A 22534-nucleotide genomic window follows, 5' to 3' on the forward strand; every position below is an offset into this window, starting at 1 on the left:
GCAAAACAGAGTTAGGGAACAAAGAAATAGTGTGAAGATTTAAGGTGTGTTTAATTGAAGTAATAGAAGAGAGAAAGGGAAGCAGAGGTAATAATTAAAGTTTTCAAACCTCATGAAACATATCGATCCATTGTTTCATGAAGAGCAACAAAGCTAAAAACAGATAAGCTAAACAAAATCCATATTTAAACATACCTAAACAGGAGAAAATTAAAGAAATCTTAAAAATATTAAAAAATAGAAAAGGTTATTTTATAATCAAAAGGACGACAGTTAAAGAGCTAACATTTTAACACAACTCCAAAAGGAAAGAGAAGAGAAATATGTCATCAAAGTATTATGACAGAATTCTATGTGAAATGAAATTAAGACATTTTCCAAGAAGCAAAATATAACATAGCATATATTACTATTTGACCCATAAAGAAATTCCTAAATATGATCTTAAAGGAGGAAAATTTATATCAGCTGGGACTTGGTGATACAGCTAGCAATTCATATAGGTCCACAAAAATATTCATAGCAAACTTTTGTCAAAGCCAAAAGTTGGAATAATCAAAAGTCCCATGAAAAGCAGAGTGGATGAACAGGTTGTGAGGTATTCACACTCATAGCATAAAAGCAAAAATGACTGGCGCTGCGGCTCACTAGGCTAATCCTCCGCCTTGTGGTGCCGGCACATCGGGTTCTAGTCCCGGTCGGGGCGCCGGATTCTGTCCCAGTTGCCCCTCTTCCAGGCCAGCTCTCTGCTGTGGCCCAGGAGTGCAGTGGAGGATGGCCCAAGTGCTTGGGCCCTGCACCCCATGGGAGACCAGGAGAAGCACCTGGCTCCTGCCTTCGGATCAGCGTGGTGCGCCGGCCGCAGCGCTCCAGCCGCGGCAGCCATTGGAGGGTGAACCAACGGCAAAGGAAGACCTTTCTCTCTGTCTCTCTCTCTCACTGTCCACTCTGCCTGTCAAAAAAAAAAAAAAAAAAAAAAAAGAAAAGAAAAATAATTCAAATGGCCAATGGACACTTGAGAAAACATTGAGGATCACTAGCCATCAGGGAAATGAAATCAAAACCACAATGAGGTTTCACCTTCCTCCAGTTAGAACGGCTTTCATACAGAAATCAACAAACAACAAATGCTGTGATCCCTATGTGAAAGGTCAGGTTGCTATTTTATACATTTTTTTTTACTTCCCACTCACAATTAACTTTTTTATTAATGCCACTAGTAATTTTATACAAATTAGGGTTTAAATACTATTACTAAAGGTATATATACATACATTGTGTGTGTGTGTGTGTGCTTGTGTGTGTGATCTCTAACTGCCACTTCTTAGTTATTTCCAACTCTGAATCATCATGGAAGGATAAATCCCCACAAACATTACTCCCTAATAATTGTTGGCTTTGAAACAACAAAGCTGGAAAGATTAATTAGGAATATCAGGTATGTTTTCAGATATCTTCCTTAGAAAGGAACAAATATGACAAGTAGAACTGCACAAAGGAAAACAAATGAACTGATTTGTCCCAAGAAGCCAAAAGCATCTTAGGGGCCATAGCAGAGAGCAGACATAGAAGAGAAGGCCTTGTTTCCTTGACTTAATAGAGTAAAAGGCAAAAAAAGAGACAGCTTAGAATCCTTTAAAAATGTTGAGATCAAATTTTAGCCTACCCACTGAGGCAGGTAATTCAGGCTAATTATGGCACAGTTTTTCCATTAGCTTCATTTCAGGTTTTCTTTTATTCCTTTATCCTTATGTTTCTGTTTTATTAGATTTTAACTTATGCATAATCTTCCTGGATTATGGGGCTCTATAATCAGTTTGCTTACAAGAGAGAATAAAAAAAAAGTCAGTCTGTAAACAGATTACTCTCTCTGGATAGTTTCCAGCTGATGGTTTTGTCGAATCTGAGATGACCAAAGGAAAAAATGTAAAACGTCATTTTTTTCCATTTTTGGTCATTTCTTAGCAAATCTGAGGTCTTCTGTGATGACAGGCAGAGAAGCAAGGTTGGGATTCCGTACTGAAATGAGAGTGCTGAAAGAGAATGTGCTCTTCACCTGAACAGATAGTGAAGAGACTCTCACACACTCAGGGTTTTCCAGAAATAGAAAGGCAGAATATGAAATCCAGTGGTGGGCAAAACCTCAACTCATCTAAGCCAAACTGATGAAATAAATGTAGCTTAATCAGTAGGACCAGGTGGCAGTCACCCAAGAGTTTTGAAGGAACTCAAGGGTGAAATTGGGAAACTGTTAGCCAAGATGCTGGATCCAACATGGCCAAGCAGCCACTGCCAGCAAACTGACAGATTGTGAATGTCACTCCGTTCATTAGAAGGGGTCAGGAGAGGACCCAGGGAACCTTAGATGGCAAGTCCCTCTTCCGCTTGTCCAGTCTCCAATAAAGGACAGCATCATTAGGCACTAAAATAAAAATAACTTCCTAGAGGAAAGACAATATGGTTTCTGAAAAAGGATAGCATGAGTCACTGATTTATTATTGGCCTCTGAGGCATGCAGATAAAAGGCCAAATGTTGGCACAATCTAAAGACTTTTTTAAAGTGCCAACATGAGCTGGAGTGTGAGGAGGCAATGGATGTACCAAACCATATGGATAAGGCAAATAATCATTTGTATACCTTGTCAAAAAAATTCCCATGTACTAGCAGGAAGGGACATTCAGGATGCACGGGAAAGGACATGCTACTTCACACTTTGGGGCAAGCATTGTGGTACCTCAGCCCGGGCTGCCACGTGTGACATCAGCATGCCACGTCCTGTCCAGCTTCCCAGCCACCTTCCTGCTAATGCAACCGGGAAGGCAGCAGCAGATGGCCCACGTACTTCTTCCCCTACTACCCATAGAGTTCCTGGTTCTTGATTTTGGCCTGGCCCAGACCTGGTTGTTGCAAGAGTGAACTAGCAGATGGAAGATTCTCTCTCTCTCTCTCTCTCTTGCTCACTCACTCACTCGCTCTCTCTGCCTATCAAATACATACATAAATCTTCCTTAAAAATCATAAGGCCCATGAATATTTGGTGATATTCATTCATGTCAGGAAGTATTGAGCATTAATTGTTTGTACATGGTAGTGGGACTATAGATGTGAATTAAATCCATCCTATTTTCAGGTGGGTCACAGTCTACTCTACAGAAGATTCCAAGAGTCATGGAATGGGAGCTGACGTTGACTGCTCAACTGCATTAGGACATGTGCACCTTGTAACTACTGGTAACCAATGATTGAAATGACGTGGTACCACCATAATTATTTAATGACACATCTCTCAGGGCCACAGTCAGCCACCAAATTAATATACAAGGCTATATGGAGCATGGATATGAAACAAGGGGCAAATTCCCTTGTTAAAATTAATAGAAATGACAATACCGATAAATAAATCCTAAAATGCAATTGTATTGGTTTCTGTGACGGAGAAAGACATAATGGATTTTAAACAGGTGAAACCCTTTACCTCCCAAGGAAGGAAACCAGAAAAGATGGCAGCTTTGTTATTATGCAATATAAAATGTGATGCACTTATGCATACACACCTGTGCATACAATTTCCAAGAGCTTCACAAAAAGAAAACTAGAATTCTCTAGAATTCTTAAAGCATAGGAATTTTAAAAAGGGGGCTATTCATGAATCTTGAACTTGATGAGTTCTGCCCGTCTGATGCAATTCTCAACCTTATTGAAAAGCCTGGGAGGACTTGGCTCAAGCAAGAATACCCAAGACAGTGAACACGTTTGGCAACAACAAGCACAGGAGGCTGACATCCCTCCTACAAGTCATGTGCTTTTCTTTTCTAATCAGTTTTAAACACCCACCTTCTTCTTTTCTGCTACATTAGCTAAGAAACTGTCATTCTAAAGAAATGTATAATGTTCGTGTATGGAGGACGCGTGAGTGCTTTCTGGCATGAGAGAAAAAAAAAAAAAACAGTTTGTTGATGATCAGATTACCCAGCATGTTCAGGGCATCTAGTGGCACTGCCACACGAATTCTGTAAGGAAACACAAGAGCTGCAGAAGGAATCCTCACAGAAACAGGCACAGTTTGTTCTTGTTCCTTGATAACAAATCTATTTTCTCCTCTTTTCTTCTCTTGCACACTTTTAAAAAATGGCACACATAATGCTTGCCATTGGTAATGTGAATTTTCATTCAGAACAGAAGCAAAATCTCTTAGGTGTTGCTACTCCAGCAAAACTCGTCTGCCTCCTCTTTAGGGCCCACATTGGGGGATGGCACTCATATCCTTTTTCTCTTACTCTTGCCATGGCTCTGTGTGGCTCAGGGTACATCCTCAGAAGTGTGTGTTGAATGAACTTCCTGTAGCTCTTCTTCCTGGTACTCTTTCTTCTAAAGAAAAATGAGGTTTACATTCTGAGTCTCCTCTAGAAAGAAGATTAAGGGAAAATAATTGCAAGCATATCTCAAAGGCCTCACGTTGGAAACCTAGTGAGCTTGGAATTGCATGTCAACAGCCTAGCCAAAGAAGATTCCTGAGAAGTAGGTACAAATGTCAATAGATAAAATTAGAAGGAGAACATTTACGTATGTAAGTATACAAAGGTCTCATCTATCAAAACCCCCCGCTGTGATGGCAAAGGCTAAATCACTTGCAGACACCTGCAAATATGCACACACCCTCAGGATCTGCTAGTGAGAACAGAGACCATTTTTGGGGGGGGGAAATTAGGAAACAGAGAGACGCATCACAAAGGCTAACCATGGTTCTTCCACTTCTAGGGATTATCTTAAAAGAAGAATAAAGGATGTCCACAAAGACTTGTCCTCAAAGATGGCAATAACATGTGCGTGTTAACAGCCCCAAATTTAAACTAATTTGCCACTTATAAGAATCTGTCAAGTTAATTACAGTATATCAGAATGATAGGTTACTATACAGCTATTAGATAGTGTATAGGATGCATATTGATGTGAAATGATTTCATAATTTAAACAGAAATGCTTGCTAAAAGCAAAACAAGCTACAGATTTTGTGGATGAGGCATGGATAATACATATAAATTAAATGGAGGTGTGATTTGGGAAATTTATAAAGGACATCTTTAGGTGTTAGTATCTTAAGTCCCATTTTGTTTGTGTTTATCAGATTTATCTCTGATGAATGTGACTTCGGAAATGAAAGCATAAAAATAGGCATGATTTTTAAAAATTCCCTAGTGTCAACATATTCTTGTTAAAAAAAAAACAAAAATAACAAAAGGAAGCAAAAAATGTCATTTAAATTCTCTGTGCTAGGTTCAACAAGACAGACGACATTGGAAGTTAAAGACAGATGATGATCATGAGTAGAAAGAGAGAGGAGTAGTCTATGCTCTCAAAAGGCCATCTAATTATTGGGTTTTATATTCTCCAAAAAGTCCTTCCAATAAACACTAAAAATCAAAAAAGCTGATCTCAAGATTTTTCTCCACCTATACAACTGAATCTTAGAGTATATTTCCTTTTATTTTAGATCAAACCATCAAAACTGTCTTTGATCCAAAACAGCCATGTAGAGCCAGCATTTACATCTGAAGTCAACCTATTTATCATCACAGATTTTTCAAAACTCCTTGATTTTCTTTTTATCCCTGTGATGCCAAGAGGGTTAGTGATAGTACAACTTCAAGAGAAACAGCTTTGCTTTGTTTCTGAAGCAGTCCTCTTTACTAATACAGGAAATTAAAAGCGCAAACACCACCAGCTTGTAAGTCATGAAAACAGCCTTGCCACTGTCAGGGAAACAGAGGCACAAATTAGGGAAATAGCTTTGGGTTTTTTTCCCCTTTGGCAGCCGCATATTCCCTGAGTACTTTGCTTTCTTTTAAGTTATGCCTTACATCAACTGAAGAAGTAAGTCCAAATTAAAACCACTATTCATCAATTACTGCTGGAGGTATACTCAAGCCTTGTGTTAGGACCTAGGCAACTGTAATTTTAATTATTGCATCTCAGAGCTCTCAAATCATTTGGGGTGAAATAAAAATGAAGAGTCTCATTTATTACTGACATGAAGGCAGACATTTCTGGGACTTTTAATACATTTAATTAATCATTAAATTTTAAAGTAAACTTTAGTGGTTTTTTTTTTTTCCATTTCCAGCGAATATCTGTTAGGCACTGAGACACAGTGGTGAATATAATGACAGTCCCTTTTGTCACAAAGCTTATAGTGTAGAGGGAAAGATATCCCATGAGAAACCTTAATTATAAATAGGGATGCACTATTTAGAGGTAAGGAACAGAGTCTGAGATAGATAGATAGTAGCCAGTTCACCACTTGTCCTCAGTTGAGGAGATGTTATTTAGCCTGTGCCATGAAAGACAAAGTCATTCACAGTCCTACTATGACTTCTCGGGGCTCAGAACCTGCTGCCTAAGGCACTTGACCATTACTTCTGACCCTCTCCCACCTTCCCTTCTGAAGTAGGGCATAACAGAATTTCTTAACCTACCGCCCTTACATGTAGGTCAGGAGATCCTCATTCTAGGGGGTCCCGACCTGCACCTGGAGGGAAGAGGAATCTGAGAAAATGGATTTTTGCTAGGCTCTCCCAGGTCACTCCCGTTAGATCAGACCCCTTTGTCCTCCAGTGACACGTCTCCACCCCAGTCCCTAGGGATGCAGTTTTCCCTGGGTGTTTGAGTCCTCCCCCATATAAAATGTTGGTTAAATGTTCTAAGCTTTTCTCCTGGTGATGCCATTTTGTACGAAGATGTCCATCTAGAGCCCTGTGAGATGGGTGAGGAAAACATATTGTCTTCTCCCTTGCAAGGGCTTCTCTTGATTTCACTGATGTCACCCCTCCTGGCCTGCCTCCTACCCCCGGGTCCTTCTGACTTGGCCTTCCCAGGCATAAACTTCCTTTTCTGTACAGCTGTTGTGCTCTGCAGATCTCCTGGGCTACATTCTAGGCCTTCTTCTCTCCCCCGTCCAAAGTTCCTCCCAAGTATCCCAATCTACCTGTCTCACACCAGGTGTCATTGATGTCACCAATTTCTTGCTAGACTTTTCCAGCCACATCTCTTCCTAGATTCAATCCATATGCCACCTGCCTATGTGACATCTTCACCTGAATCATTCATGGGATTCAAGTTTAGTACAGCTATGGGTAAAATGAAGGTCTTCCTCTCAGGTCTTTTTCTCCTCCAGTGGACCCCATCACCCTAATTAGGATCATTCACTCAGTTGTTATATCAATAATCATGGACTCAACCATGACGCCTTCTTCTCCATTGTCTCCCTTATTTAACTGGTAATTCAGTTCTCATCTGGCTGACAGCTAAAATATACTTTGTTCTTCACCGTATTTGACCATCTCCTATGCCATCAACTCTTGCTTAGATACAGCAAGCCTTTTCGTGGTCTTACACCCATTATTACTCCCCTCCACTTCATTGCATTAAATGAAAATCTTTCCAGATTACCCTCCAGTTCTAGCTCTTCTATGGCTTTGAAAATCCAATCTAAAATCAACACAACAGCAAGATTCTGCTTAGTACCTCAGTCTTTTTTTTTAATTTTTATAAAATTTATTTGATTTATTTAAAAGACAGAGAGATACACACAGAGACAGAAAGAAAGAGCGAGAACAAGAGTGAGAGAGAGAGATTACCCCCATTCACTGGTTCACTTCCCCAATGACCAAAACACTTGGGTACAGGCCGGGCTGAAAACAGCAGCCAGGAACTTAATCCTGGTCTCCCACATGGGACACAACCCATTTGAGCCCCTCAGGGTGTGCATCAGCAAGAAACTAGAGTCAGGAACACAATCAGGGCTCAAACCCAGATACTCCAATACGGAAAGAGGGCATCTCAAGCAGCATCCATCTCAACCCCTATGCCAAACCTACTTAAATGAATTCTAGGTGCTTATACACACTGAGGGCAATCTTTATATAAGCTAATACTCTTCACCCAATACCTCAGTCTTATGTCAATCTTCACATTATTCGCGTGCTTCAGCTACAATAGACTTCTTTCCATTTCTGAAATTAATAAAGGACTTTCCTTTCTCAATTTGTAAATGCTGTTCCTTCCACTTGGAACAGCTAGGTCTCCCTGCTTTATACTTTCAAAGTACTACTTTTTCTGTGTTCCTGGCTATGACTTACACATTATTCCATGGAGATGGTTCCATCAATAATACAATTATCTCGTATCACAAAAATATTTGTAAAAAGGCAATCCCAGGGTTGGTACAACATTTTAAAATCATGATTCCAGGCCAAAACTCATTCCTTTCTCTCTGCCTTTCTGTGTATGCTCACTTTTTAACTTAGGGTCATTGCTTGTGATCAAAGGGTGGCTATGAGAGATCCATGAGTTGTGCTCTGACACCACTGTATTCAAAGTGGAAGAAACAGGGAAGACCATGCTCCTGTTGCACCTGTCACCTCTATCAGAGAGTAAAATGATTCCCTAAAGTCCTCATCACCACTCCCCTACGTCACCTTGGCCAGATCAGTGTCATATGATGACTGGAAGGGAGGTTGGTTGGATGAGTAATGGGATGAGCAAGAAGAGAAGGAAGTTGGAACTGTTGATTGTTACAGTGTAAAATTCTTCAACACACTTTGAAAAACAACAATTACATAATTAAATATTCACATTTTGCTCGGTAACTTCTCTGTGATGCCGTAAACACTGACTGTGGGGAATGTCTTCTGTATTCACTGTTATCAGCCTAGAATCAGCATAGTGCCTGTCCTACACAGATCAGTTAATGTCAGTCAAAGGAATGAATATATTAACATGAAACAGGACAAAGAAGTACTGGATGGGTACAATGGAGACACAATACTGCCAACACAAAACTTTTTCCTGATTGCCATATCTCACATCTCATAATCTGTACATCATAAAAAAGAATAGGCAATTGTTTGAAAATGTTTGGTCCATAGCCTTAGAAACTCATGACTAGAGCCTAGGGAGATTTCTGACGCCATAAACAAGAGTGTCAAATTGTTAAGTCAACAACAGGAGTCACTGTGTACTTACTCCTTATGTGGGATCTCTGTCCTTAATGTGTTGTCCAATGTGAATTAATGCTATAACTAGTACTCAAACAGTATTTTACACTTTATGTTCTGTGTGGGTGCAAACTGATGAAATCTGTACTTAATATATACTAAATCGATCTTCTGTATATAAAGAGAATTGAAAATGAATCTTGATGTGAATGGAATGGGAGAGGGAGTAGGAGATGGGAGGGGTGCGGGTGGGAGGGAAGTTGTCGGGGGGAAAAAAGCCATTGTAATCCATAAACTGTACTTTGGAAAATTATATTTACTAAATAAAAGTTTAAAAGAAAAGTGTTTGGTTCTTTATATTTGGAATGGAATTCTCCAAACCTCTTAGTTCCTGCCATAGGGGTAGACACGAATATTACTGTGTCATTGACATCCAAGAGTTAATTCTTTTTTTAAAAAATGAAATAAATGAAAAATTTTAAGCCCTGTGAAGGAGTTATATGATCCAGAAAAATGTAAATTGCCTTGGGTACATAAATGTAAATTGATTCTTAATCAGTCAAATATCCTTCAACAAGAAAAAATGACTAACAACTAGGAAGTTACTTATAAGAGTAGCCATAACATTTTTTTTTCTAAACTTCCCACTCCTGAGAAGCATGGAGCCAACAGATCAATTTGTTATTCGGATTGGCTGATTAGGGGCAAAGCAAATGCAAATGCTTGGCATACAAAGGATGCTTGATGCTGTTGTGTTTCTGTCTCCAGTCCAAACAGAAACTTGAGACGACTCCCTTGTTTCATGACCTAAATATGATTCTTTGGTTCACAAATGATATACTAATCTTACATTACCTTTCAGTTATAAATAGTCCACAAGTTAAACGTTAAGTTAGAATTATTTAAATACTAATGAATACATTCAACTCTAGACAATGTAGTAACACACCAAGGAATCGATACCGATTCATACACCTGAGAGTGACTATTTGAAGAGATGCCAAAGCCGTTCCCAGTTTCTGATGGACATTCTGTGTGGTCATGTCAAAGCACATGGGGCACAATTCAACAAATATCATTAAAACCTTTTTTCTAAGAGTTGTAAACATTCACACATTCAAGATTGGTTTTAAATATGCTTCTCATTTGAAATAAAAATCCCTTAAAGACAGAAAGTGACTTTTCCATTGGCAAAGGGAGTCCCCTAAGAAAAAAATGTAAACAGATGGCTGAGAAAGATCACCCACATGCTGAACACAGATCTTAGCGAGGCATTTCTAAGAATGAAGCAGCACTTCTCAGCTTGGGCCACTGCCCACAAAGATCCTGATTTAACCCATGGAAAACATGGAGTTTGTCTCCCTGGCCAAGAAAGACTTCAACAACTCTTTCCCACTTGCCTCACAGAAATCCAGACCATTGTCCAACACTTACCACTGTTTCCGATGAAGTTAATGACAAACTACTTGGGCCAGCCATCCCTTAATCAATCAGGGTTTCTTGATCAACCCTGAACTAACATCTTCCCACAGCAATGGGCTGTTAAGCCTGAGATAAGCACATTAAGCATCCAATTTAATGTATGACACACATCTGTTCCACTTTTCTCAGCAGAAGTTTCAAAATAACTTAAATCCCAGACTTAATCAAGGAGAAGAAAAGATCTTGGCAACATTGAAAACTGAGTTTTAAAATACAATCCCAACGAGGGTGGGAGAGACCGTTTAGCTGTAATTAATGAGATTATATAATACCAAATCCACAAATTTACCTGAGCAGGAACACTCAAACTTTCACCAAGGCCATCACCATTTACCAAAGACTTTCATGTGTACCTGGCCCAGGCCAGCAAAGCACAGGTGGGAGCAGACACCCAGATTGACCCCCTCCAACCTCAAAGACTCTAGAGGAAAACTCACAGAGTGGTCTTTCACGAGGAGAGCACAGCACTGGATTCCAGCCATCAGCATCTTGTGTGGGTTCCAGGCCACAGAATCAGCCCTGTTGTGTTAAACAAAGAAAGGGCAGAGCAGGCAGGAGACGCACTTGGTTTGTAAAGGCAGAGAGGAGACGTTCACCAGCCGCATCCCAGTGAGGATGCACATACAAGCTACTGTTCTACAGGATGCCTAGTCTGAGTGGTTGTGGGAATATGGAGAGGTTTGAGGGTTTCGTTTTGGGTTGTTGTTGTTTGTAAGCAAAACAATTGCTTTGCTTTTGCCATTTTCAAAGTACGGCTTGGATGTGCAAAATCCTAAGAGATGTCATTGCCTAAATAAAAGTCAGCTGCAAGCCAGCGCCGCGGCTCACTAGGCTAATCCTCCACCTATGGTGCCGGCACACCAGGTTCTAGTCCCAGTCGGGGTGCCGGATTCTGTCCCGGTTGGCCCTCTTCCAGGCCAGCTCTCTGCTGTGGCCCGGGAGTGCAGTGGAGGATGGCCCAAGTGCTTGGGCCCTGCACCCCATGGGAGACCAGGAGAAGCACCTGGCTCCTGCCATCGGATCAGCGCGGTGCACCGGCCAAAGCGGCCATTGGAGGGTGAACCAACGGCAAAGGAAGACCTTTCTCTCTGTCTCTCTGTCTCTCTCACTGTCCACTCTGTCTGTCAAATAAATAAATAAAAATAAATGAAAGACAGCTGCAAAGTGGGAAATTGCCTTTACCTGTGGATGCCATGCAGGAGCTTGCGATGCTTCCTGGACAGCAACGCTGAGCCACCCCAAGAAGCCTGTTGAGATATTTAAAAACAAGTTTAGTTTACCACTGTGTGTTCACAAGTGAGCTATACCAAGTGCCTTCAGTTTGTGTCGTTTGATACTTGGTTTTATATCATGTTCACCAATTGGCGTATCAGGAAATGTGGTCACTGGCAAGCAGAACTTACTCAAAACAGATGGGTCCCTAAATAATCCTTAGACGTAACGTCACTTATCACAAAGACTGACATACAGAGAGCAACTGAGCTGTGTATAGCTGAAAAGCAGTTAGACACAGCCCATGCCCTCCTGATGCTTAGGATCTAAAACAGATAACAGCTTCATCATGCTGGTGTTTGCCCTACACACTCTATGATAATGAGACCTGCGCTGAGGGTGTGCCTTCTATCTGACAAGACAGGAACATCATGGGCAAGATGGATAGAGGGCTAGCTAGGAGGGGCTACAGGGAAACATATCAATTAATGACAACATAGATCTTTGCAGCCCAATGACTTTCAGAAATATTTACAAATCAAAGGTAGAAGAAGGGAAGAGAGATAATTGGACTTCAGTATGTTACTCATCACAGAGGTAACTTTTATGAGCAAAGGAGAGGGGAGCAAAGAAAGGAGAGGGAAGAAATGATCAGTCCGTCTAGCTGGAAGGGAGGAGGAACTGATGTAGGAAATAGAAAAGAAATGGGGCTGGCATTGAGATGCAGCAGGCAAGGCTGCTCCTGCAGTGCTGGCATCCATATGGGCGCCAGTTGTGTCCTGGCTGCTCCACTTCTGACCCAGCTCCCTGCTGATGGCCTGGGAAATCAGTAGAAGATGGCCCCTGCCACCCACATGGTTCCTGGCTTCTGGCTTTGGCCTGACTCAGCCCTGGCCTTTGCAGCCATCTGGGGAGTGAACAAGCAGATGGAAGATTTTTATTCCATCTCTCTCTCTTTTCACTTGATTCTGACTACCTAATAAATACACACATCTTTGTAAAAAAAAAAAAAAAGGAAAGTAATTTTGGTTCTTGAATATTGACAGTCCTTTAAGTTTAATATGTATTACAATGAGGCATGGCTTTGGTGAGAGAAATTGAGGCTATTTTGAATGCTCTCCAAGTATATTTAAGCCTAACAATACCCCCTTGAGAATAGAAGTCTTATTACCTCCATTTTTACAGATAAAGTTTAAAGGTTGTAGATATATTCTCCAAGGTTTGCAAGTATTAAAAATCAGATTTAGGATGTCATTTTTTATTTTTATCATGATAATGTCATGACTTAAGTAAAGTGACCATCTGGTAAAATTGGGGCGGAATTTCCAGAACTTACAAATTGGTCACTTGGGAGAATCAAGGATGATGGGGACCTATTAGACAGGAAGTGAGCTCAAGAGTTACCTGGGATATAGACAAAGGCCATGCTATTTATTTTAATTTAAAAAGAGAAGCAAATTTCAGTATCATGGACAAAGATGTGGTGAGATTGAATGTAAGGAAGATAAAAGAAATCAGACATCTGAATAATACTCAGAATATTACAAAAGACATATTCATCAGAAGGCAGTAAAGAAAAAGTACATCACGTGCCAGTTTGTGGCATTAAATTCCCTTCAAAAACAACTCTCATTCAAGGCTAGGACGGGGGTGAAGTGAGTGAATCAGTAGGGTATACAATGTAAACAATAATTCATTTTCAGAGTTGGATACTGACATAGTTTTAAGAGTGAGTGCATCTTGGTCAGCGCCGCGGCTCACTAGGCTAATCCTCTGCCTGCGGCGCCGGCACACTGGGTTCTAGTCCCGGTCGGGGCGCGGATTCTGTCCCGGTTGCCCCTCTTCCAGGCCAGCTCTCTGCTGTGGCCCGGGAGTGCAGTGGAGGATGGCCCAAGTGCTTGGGCTCTGCACCCGCATGGGAGACCTGGAGAAACACCTGGCTCTGGCTTTGGATCAGCATGGTGCGCCGGCTGCAGCGGCCATTGGGGGATGAACCAACGGAAAAAGAAGACCTTTCTCTCTGTCTCTCTCTCTCAAAAATAAATAAATAAATAAATAAATAAAAAAAAATAAAACAAGAGTGAATGCATCTTTAAAGTCTGAGCCCCATCACCCTCACTTGATTCGCCTTGGTCCCAGTCCTGAGTCCCTGGACTCCAAGAACTCCACAGAGTCCCCGAAGGCTTGTGACTCTGATGCATCGTGAGGATAGGTTAGGTTCGAATCCCAAAGATTCCTGGGTAAAGGATGGATGACTTGGAGTCCACGGTCAAACTCCCTTCTTGCTACACTCTTTCCTGCTGAGATTCACAATGGACTGTGGACAACTGTGGCTGGGCAACAGAGGCACTGTCTTCTATACCTAACAAAAGATTATTCTGTCGGGGTCACTGAGGCTCCTCAGATCCAGATTCTAACATCTTGACCCCTGCAAACATTAAGATGTATGCATTAGGTCCTTTACTGCCATTAAGCTCTCCAAATGCTAGGTTACCTATGTTTCTCAATTTTTTCACTCCCCAAACTCATTGAGAACCTGCCAGTCACAGTTAGTAAGACTCAGCCATACCCACTGACTTTCTCACCTATTCCACCTGCTTCATTCCTTACACTTCTACTACTTAAGGACTCCTGTACTCCCCTACACATTCTCCTCTGCCCCAAACAAGTGAATAATGTCCTCCACCCCTAGAGATTCAAGGTTTACAATCACATGTACTCTTTCAAGGCACTAATTCACCTGCTTACAAAGGAGTTAGGAAGAGTTAGGAATAGGTCATCCATAATTCAATCTTCCAAAGAGCTGAAAGGAGAAAAACAACACCCCAGATGTCAATCTCCTTCTTTTTATTTTACTTCTCCATTTCCAGCTCCAGAACTCGCAAAAGCATCCAACCAACCCCTTATCTGATTAAGGAACTGGATTTTCCATAGCAGTAGGGGCTGTCATTTATTAATCTTGAACTATATGCTAGGTGATATCCTTTCATGTTACACATTTTTCTCTTTTTTTAAAATTTATTTATTTGACAGATAGAGTTATAGACAGTGAGAGAGACAGAGAGAAAGGTCTTCCTTCTGTTGTTTCACTCCCCAGTGGCCACCATGGCTGGTGCTGCACCAATCTGAAGCCAGGAGCCAGGTGCTTCTTCCTGGTCTCCCATGCGGGTGCAGGGCCCAAGCACTTGGGCCATCATCCACTGCCCTCCCGGGCCACAGCAGAGAGCTGGACTGGAAGAGGAGTAACCGGGACTAGAACCCGGCATCCATATGGGATGCCAGCACCGCAGGCGGAGGATTAATCAAGTGAGCCACAGTGCTGGCCCCCACACATTTTTCTCTTTAATTGATAGTAGAACCCATGCTAAAAGGAGATGGAGGCAGGAATAGGATCAAGTTCTGGCAGTCTCTGAAGCCCAAGATATTACAGTCAACGCTTACTCCCTCTCTTGGGACCTGGATTCAAGAGTGGATGTGAGGCTAAGAGTCCTCACTGGCAATATGAGGCTTTGTAGCCATCACTGCCTTAGTTTCCAGGAAGAACTGGACCAGTCCCAACATCCTGGTCTGGGACACAGGCCATAATGGCATGTGCTCCTATGGAGGAAGAATGGTACTAGGGGCAAAATATTCTAACAAAACACATTGTGTTGCTTAAGAGTGCATTAGAGGGCTGGTGTTGTGATGCAGTGGGTAAAGCCTTTGCCAGCAACATCTGTCATCCCATACAGGTGCCAGTTCATTTTTATTTATTTATTTATTCATTGACAGGCAGAGTGGACAGAGAGAAAGAGACAGAGAGAAAGGTCTTCCTTTTTCCGTTGGTTCACCCCTCAATGGCCACTGTGGCCGGCATGCTGCTGCTGGCACGCTGTTGCCGGTGCACCGCGCTGATCTGAACCAAGAGCCAGGTGCTTCTCCTGGTCTCCCATGCGGGTGCAGGGCCCAAGCTCTTGGACCATCCTCCACTGCACTCCTGGGCCACAGCAGAGAGCTGGCCTGGAAGAGGGCCAACTGGGACAGAATCCAGCACCCCAACTGGGACTAGAACCCGTGGTGCTAGCACCGCAGGTGGAGGATTAGCCTATTGAGCCATGGCGCCAGCCCAGGTGCCAGTTCATATCCTGGCTGTTCTCCGTTTTTTTAAAAAGATTTATTTATTTATAAATCAGAGTTACACAGAGAGAGAGAGACTGGTTCACTCCCAATTGGCCATAACAGCCAGAGCTGCGCCAATCCAAAGGCAGGAGTTTCTTCCAGGTCTCCCACTTGGGTACAGGGGCCCAAGCACTTAGGCCATCTTCTACTGCTTTCCCAGGCCATAGCAGAGAGCTGGATCAGAAGTGGAACAGCCAGGTCTGAACCAGCGCCCATATGGGATACTGGCAGTGCAGGTGGCGGCTTTACCCACTATGCAACAGTGCCAGCCATTGTTCTACTTCTGATCCAGCTCCCCGCTAATGGCCTAGGAAGGCAGTGGAAGATGGTCCAATTGCTTGGGTCCCTGCTACCCACATGGGAAATCCCTGGCTCCTGCCTTCACCTTGGCCTAGCCCTGGCTATTGAGGCCATCTGGGGAGTGAACCAGCAAATGAAAGATTTCTCTCTCTCTCTCCCCTCTCCTCTCCCTCTTTCTCTCTCTGTCTCTGTCTCTCTCTATAACTCTCACTTTCAAATAAATAAATAAATCTTTTTTTAAAAAAGTACATATGCATTAAAATCTTTTTTTTAAATGTTTTTAACTTTTATTTATTAAATATAATTTTCCAAAGTACAGTTTATGGATTACAATGGCTCCCCCCCATAACTTCCCTCCCACTCACACCCCTCCCATCTCCTGCTCCCTCTCCCATTCCATTCACATCAAGATTTATTTTCAATTCTCTTTATATACAGAAGATCAATTTAGTATATATTAAGTAAAGATTTCATCAGTTTGCACCCACACAGAAATACAAAGTGTAAAATACTGTTTGAGTACTAGTTATAGCATTACTTCACATTGGACAACATATTAAGGACAGATCCCACATGAGGAGTAAGTACACAGTGACTCCTGTTGTTGACTTAACAATTTGACACTCTTGTTTATGGCATCAGTAATCTCCCTAGGCTCTAGTCATGAGTTGCCAAGGCTATGGAAGCCTTTTGAGTTTGCCGACTTCGATCTTATTCAGACAGGGTCATAGTCAAAGTGGAAGTTCTCTCCTCCCTTCAGAGAAAGGTACCTCTTTCTTTGATGACCTGTTCTTTCCACTGGGATCTCACTCACAGAGATCTTTCATTTAGGTCTTCTTTTTTTTTTTTCTTTTTTTTTGCCAGAGTGTCTTGGCTTTCCATGCCTAAAATACTCTCATGGGCTTTTCAGCCAGATCCGCATGCCTTAAGGGCTGATTCTGAGGCCAGAGTGCTGTTTAGGACATCTGCCATTCTATGAGTCTGCTGCGTATCCCGCTTCCCATGTTGGATCGTTCTTTCCCTTTTTGATTCTATCAGTTAGTGTTAGCAGACACTAGTCTTGTTTATGTGATCCCTTTGACTCTTAGACCTATCAGTGTGATCAATTGTGAACTGAAGTTGATCACTTGGACTAGTGAGATGGCATTGGTACATGCAACCTTGATGGGATTGTATTGGAATCCCCTGGCACGTTTCTAACTCCACCATTTGGGGCAAGTCCGATTAAGCATGTCCCAAGGTACCCACTAAGTAAGAAAAAATGACATTGAATTACCAATTTCAGAGATAGAGATATTAAAATATATTTTAAAATGCATCTAAGAATGAATAAAACATGATATGTGTGCAAGGTAATTTAGTTTAATGGAAAATTCAGAAGAACAAATCAGCATAATTTCATTTTTAAAAAGAGATAAAGTATCCATTTGTAATATCTTAAAGGAACTTTAAAATAGCCTTTAAAAGATTTCTAATAGGTCAAAGTAATTACAGAGGTTTTGTTCATATTTTAACTTTAAAATTAATAAACGATCACTGGTATATAAAGTTCCTTTAAGATAAGCAATGTACTCCTGTAATAAAATTTTATCAACAGATTTGATGCATGCAATGCCAATATATGGATGAATATTGTCTCCATGTTAGAGTTTATGAATTTTTAAGGGGACAGATAGGCTGATGCCTATTATGTACAAATAGAATAATTTAATGTGTTAAATTTTTTCCTTACAAAATATTTTCTTCAAAATTCCAATCTTTAATTGTTAAGAAAACTAGCGAGTTTTCCATTCCCTTATAAATTGCAGTTCTCTCTAAGCCCCCAAATCTCTTAATATCATTCCTAATTTAGAAACAGCTGTAGTTACTCTGTTTTACATAAACTACATAATCCATATTTGATGTCTCGCTTATGAGAGTAGAATGCTTAAGTATCACTGCTGATACATTTGATTTTTCCCCTTATTTCCAGAGTTATAGAAGTACTCACTTCATATTATCTGTGAGGACATAATGTATTGTTATGCTTCTAAAACGATGAAAATCAGGGAGCTATAAATTGAAACATGAACCGACACAAATACTAAAATCTCACTTAAAGAGGTCACAACCAATCTACCTGAAGTATTACCATTGGCATGCTAATAGAGCCAGGGACTCCAGAGAGTTTATGTTACTGTTGCTCTCCAAATATTAGCATCTATGTAATGAAGACCCGGAACTGCTGAAAAATCCTCTTGATAGCATATCATAGGCACTTTACTTGGAAGGGTAAAAATCATTCAAACCATAACATTGCATGTAGCTATATCTCCCTCCCAAATGCTTAGCTACCTTCTATGCAGCGTGTCTAAAAATATTTCTTCTCATAAGGAGGAACGGAACCATTTGCCCACCAGAGCAAGTTCCCTAACATCTCAGCAAGTTCAACTGCCCCTTTTCTTTGGTAGAATCAAACTAATTAGCTCCTGACTTCACAAAACAAGAAAGAAAAGAGAAAGGAAAAAAAACCAAAGAGCACAACAACCATTCAAGACTGGCTGAATTCAGAGTTTTAATTCCAGATAAGTAGAACGTTAAAAATTATATTTAAGGAAAAATGGATGACGAATAACCCCAGGACTTACAAAATTAATGAGAAAAGAATCCAACATACAATCCTTAAGTTAGAAAATTATGAAGAATATGAGTTATACCAATCCCTCTCAAGTAATTATCTATGACAGATACAGACAAAACCTACTCTAATTGGAGCATGCAATCATGCAGGTGGCTTTTGCATTTCTAGCTGATTGAGATCATATAATTTTAGAGCTAGAAGATACTTTACAGACCACATTCGCCAACCTCTTTTTTACCAGTGAAGACCCCTGAGGGACTTGGCTAACGATGAAGAGGCAGAGAATCCAAAAATCACAGCCTCTGGGTTACATACCACAAATGTGTCTCTTGTACCACGCCACCACAAAGATGATAGATTCCAGAGGGAAAAAAGGAGATGATTCACGGGAAACAAGAAAATGCAAATGAATCCAGGAAACCAAATCAACATTTACATGGTGTCTTGGAATCTTCTTTATGCCTTACAGGAAATGGTGTGCTTACTTCTCCCATATTAGAAAGAAAGAATAGTAGTAGTGTCCTCACATCTAGCTCCTCAGAGTATGGAAAGCTCTCTACCGAAGCTACGGAGAGACCAGACAAACACACATGTACACACAGATGACTTACATCTACATGAAGCCAGAGGCCGTGTCTCTCACAGATGTCAGCTATTTCATCCAGAGGATCGAAGGCTCCCAGCACGGTTGTGCCAGAGGTGGCACAGACCAGAAATGGTGCTGCCCCCTGTGAGAGGGATCCACAGACAAAGAAAATTGTCATTGTCACCATGAGATTTGCCCCGCAGTAGGTTGGTCGACATACAGGGTTATGCATTCAGAGACTTCTTTGGTTCCTTTGGAGATAATAATCAATTCAATGGGCATTTTTAAGCTTCTCTACTATGTGGGCACTTATCATCAAAAACAGCTAAGGAGAAAGAAAATGCTATGAAAACAGTCCCTTGTGTTCTGTCCTGCAAACTTCCCTGCAAAGTCACATTCTCTGTGATTCCTAGTGCTTTCCTGGGGAAACACATCAGGTCTTCAGAGTGCCAGTGTCGTCAGCCTTCTGTAGAATAGAAAGGAATGGGATGGCAAGACCCACACCCAGCACTGACGATAAAGCCTGCACGCGCTTCTGCTGATCGCCTTGCAGTGTAAGTAAAATTATTAAACAAAGGTGATGAACAGGTTCAAATTCAGCACCATTTGAACAGAAAGGACAAGGCCATCTCAGCGGGATACATTCTCCAAAATAGAGACAACAGAGAAAGTCATTGAAATGTGCTGGAAGAGAGAACCTGTAGCACTTTCACCATGACTGTTTCTCCTTGTGCAGCGGATGGCTACATCTTTAGCAGACGCCAGTGGGAGTAGGGGAGGGAGAATGCAGGGACACACACAGAAATGAATGGAAGTCCTAGTCAAGGTAGCCAGGCATTTTGGCCCCTTTCGCGGACTTTCTGCTAACCAGGTAGAAGAAAAGTTTACCAGGTTGCTTCTAAATAGATGGATCCCAGCATGATGGCAGATCATGTTTCTCACTATGGAGTTGCCAGGCAGGGAAAACTTGCAGGCAAATATGGGATTATGGGAAACAGAATCTTCAGGTTCTAGAACAGCCAAGGAAAAAGCAAAAAGAATGTTGACTCCTGGTAAATGTCACTTTCCCTCCACTGAGCACGGAGCTGTATTCTTCCTCTCAGTGTTATGAAGTAGTCCATTGTCCCTGCAATGTACTTTTATGTCCTTTAATCTCAGCACTTGCTGTGTTTGAACCAAACTCATTCCATGTAGCTAACCTTGGACAGAAAGATGTTATTTCCCAATGGGAACTGGGGCAGAGACAGCAAGCTAGGTCGATATGGCTAAACTGAGATGTGCAAGAATGAAAAGGAAGGTACCTAATTATTCTATTTGCCATGGTGGAAGACGGTTGTGGTGCATGGCATCCAGTCTACCTAAACCTCTGAGCACCAGGCCAGCAGGTGAGAAAGCCCGGAGGGAACCATGGGCTTTTGAAATCCTTCCCTGTACTCAACTACCTCAAGACACCAGAGTGTGTCTTTATTGTGTTGGTGACCTAAGTGAAATGAGACCAGATTTGCATCAATCATTAAAAGCAATAGAAAAAGTAATTTACTAGAGCCATTTATGATGTCTTTAATGGCTGGGCTTTTCCTCATAAACTATATGACATCCTGACAGTGGTGAGAAAATACCTGTGCAAGCTATTGTAGCCTATTAATGAGTTTTCCTCACCTTTAAAAAAAAATCTCACTATAAATATCAGGCGCAGAAATTAAAGTCTTGCAATCTGGATTTGACCTTTCAGATGTTTTTGTCCCTATATTTCCTGCTGTTAATGAGAAAATTCAGCAGAAACAGTATTGATTGCAAGCTGCCAATGAGCTATGTTCTCTAAGTTTATTTCAAACAGGCACAAGATATGCAGTGGTCACTGTAGGCTGGCCTTGTCGTAAGTACTTTAGAAACATGATCTTTCTGGCTGCCATGATCTCTGTAATGGTCAAGTAAAGGTCACTGCTCAACAGGTTTTTAATGGGATTCTGCTGGTCAAGGAGTTGGATCACAGCAGGGAAAACACAACTTAATGTACTATCCATTACATCTGAAACAATGTGAGTGAAAAACTTGTTTGAAAACAACTGAGTTTGGAGCTATGGAGAAAGACAAACTCTTCCTTACGTACTATGATTTCACAGTGGATGCCAGGCTGGTCCCAGGTGAATCCGGGTTCAAGTGTTAGCTGACTTGAAAGGGAACTGAGGAGTCACAGCCATTCTAACCTCATTGCTCTACTTTCAAATGGGCCTATGGCAATTTTCATTTTTTTACAAACAATATTTTTCAAGTTCTCAACTCTAGGATTATTTCAGTGTTGTGTATTTTCATTGTCAAAGCAAACAAAATGTGAGTAATGGAAATAATAATGACTAGAATAAAATCCACTATGCTAGAAACATGAATTCTTAATGATACCTAAGGAAATGGGGGTCCTCTTTAAGGGATACGAGGCAACTCACTCACTGTTTTGAAAATTGGTAAATGAAGGGAAAGACAATAGCACTTATCTGGTCTTGTCTATACACACTGTTTCCTTAGGAAAATCAAATAGGGATGAAGGAACATTTTTCTTTAGAGGAGAATGCCTGCCAGGAAATAAGGAAGGAATGGGAGAATGAATTAGAACACCCCTTCACCAAATAATAGGTCTAGACAATGGTTATCAATGGTAGCAAAATCCGTGAGGTGAGAATGGCAGGGGGCTTTACATGGAGAGTCCAACAACCCTGCCTCATCAATCAATGCTATCACTAAAAGTGGCACAGATGTCTTGTGATGGCAGAACAAAATCCCATGAAACTTGCCTGGCAAAAAGCCCAACTTCAATCTCATTGAGTTAAAATCTAACTGTACGTTCCAGGAAATACAGAGACTAAACAGAACAGTGTGGAGGAGGGGAGCAGGCTGATTCTCCAATTCTTGATGTAATCTACAAAATCCACCACGTGGACAACTCTCCAGGACAAAGGACTTGATTTTGAAATCTTTACTTAATATATACTGAATCTATCTTCTGTATATAAAGACAATTGAAAATGAATCTTGATGTGAATGGAATGGGAGAGGGAGCGAGAGATGGGAGGGGTGCGAGTGGGAGGGAAATTATGGGGGGGGGGAAGCCAAGGTAATCCATAAACTGTATTTGGAAATTTATATTTACTAAATAAAAAAATTAAAAAATAAAATAAAATCATCAT

At 41.2% G+C, this 22534-nt stretch overlaps 1 protein-coding gene across 5 annotated transcripts in view; it reads right to left on the reverse strand.

Annotated features, from left to right (window-relative positions):
- Positions 1–22534, reverse strand: part of GADL1 (GAD like acidic amino acid decarboxylase 1) — a 190991-nt gene that overhangs the window by 107237 nt on the left and 61220 nt on the right. For all 5 annotated transcript variants that reach the window (XM_070072897.2, XM_070072898.2, XM_089331210.1 and 2 more), the window contains 3 exons: positions 19378–19494; positions 11659–11723; positions 10914–10995 (listed from right to left, as the gene is read on the reverse strand). In XM_070072897.2, coding sequence (XP_069928998.2) covers positions 10914–10995; positions 11659–11723; positions 19378–19494 — 264 coding nt within the window. The remainder of the gene's footprint in view (positions 1–10913; positions 10996–11658; positions 11724–19377; positions 19495–22534) is intronic.

The sequence above is a fragment of the Oryctolagus cuniculus genome, chromosome 4, assembly GCF_051225735.1.
Source record: "Oryctolagus cuniculus isolate XC-2025 breed Fujian yellow rabbit chromosome 4, ASM5122573v1, whole genome shotgun sequence".
Taxonomy (NCBI): Eukaryota; Metazoa; Chordata; class Mammalia; order Lagomorpha; family Leporidae; genus Oryctolagus; species Oryctolagus cuniculus.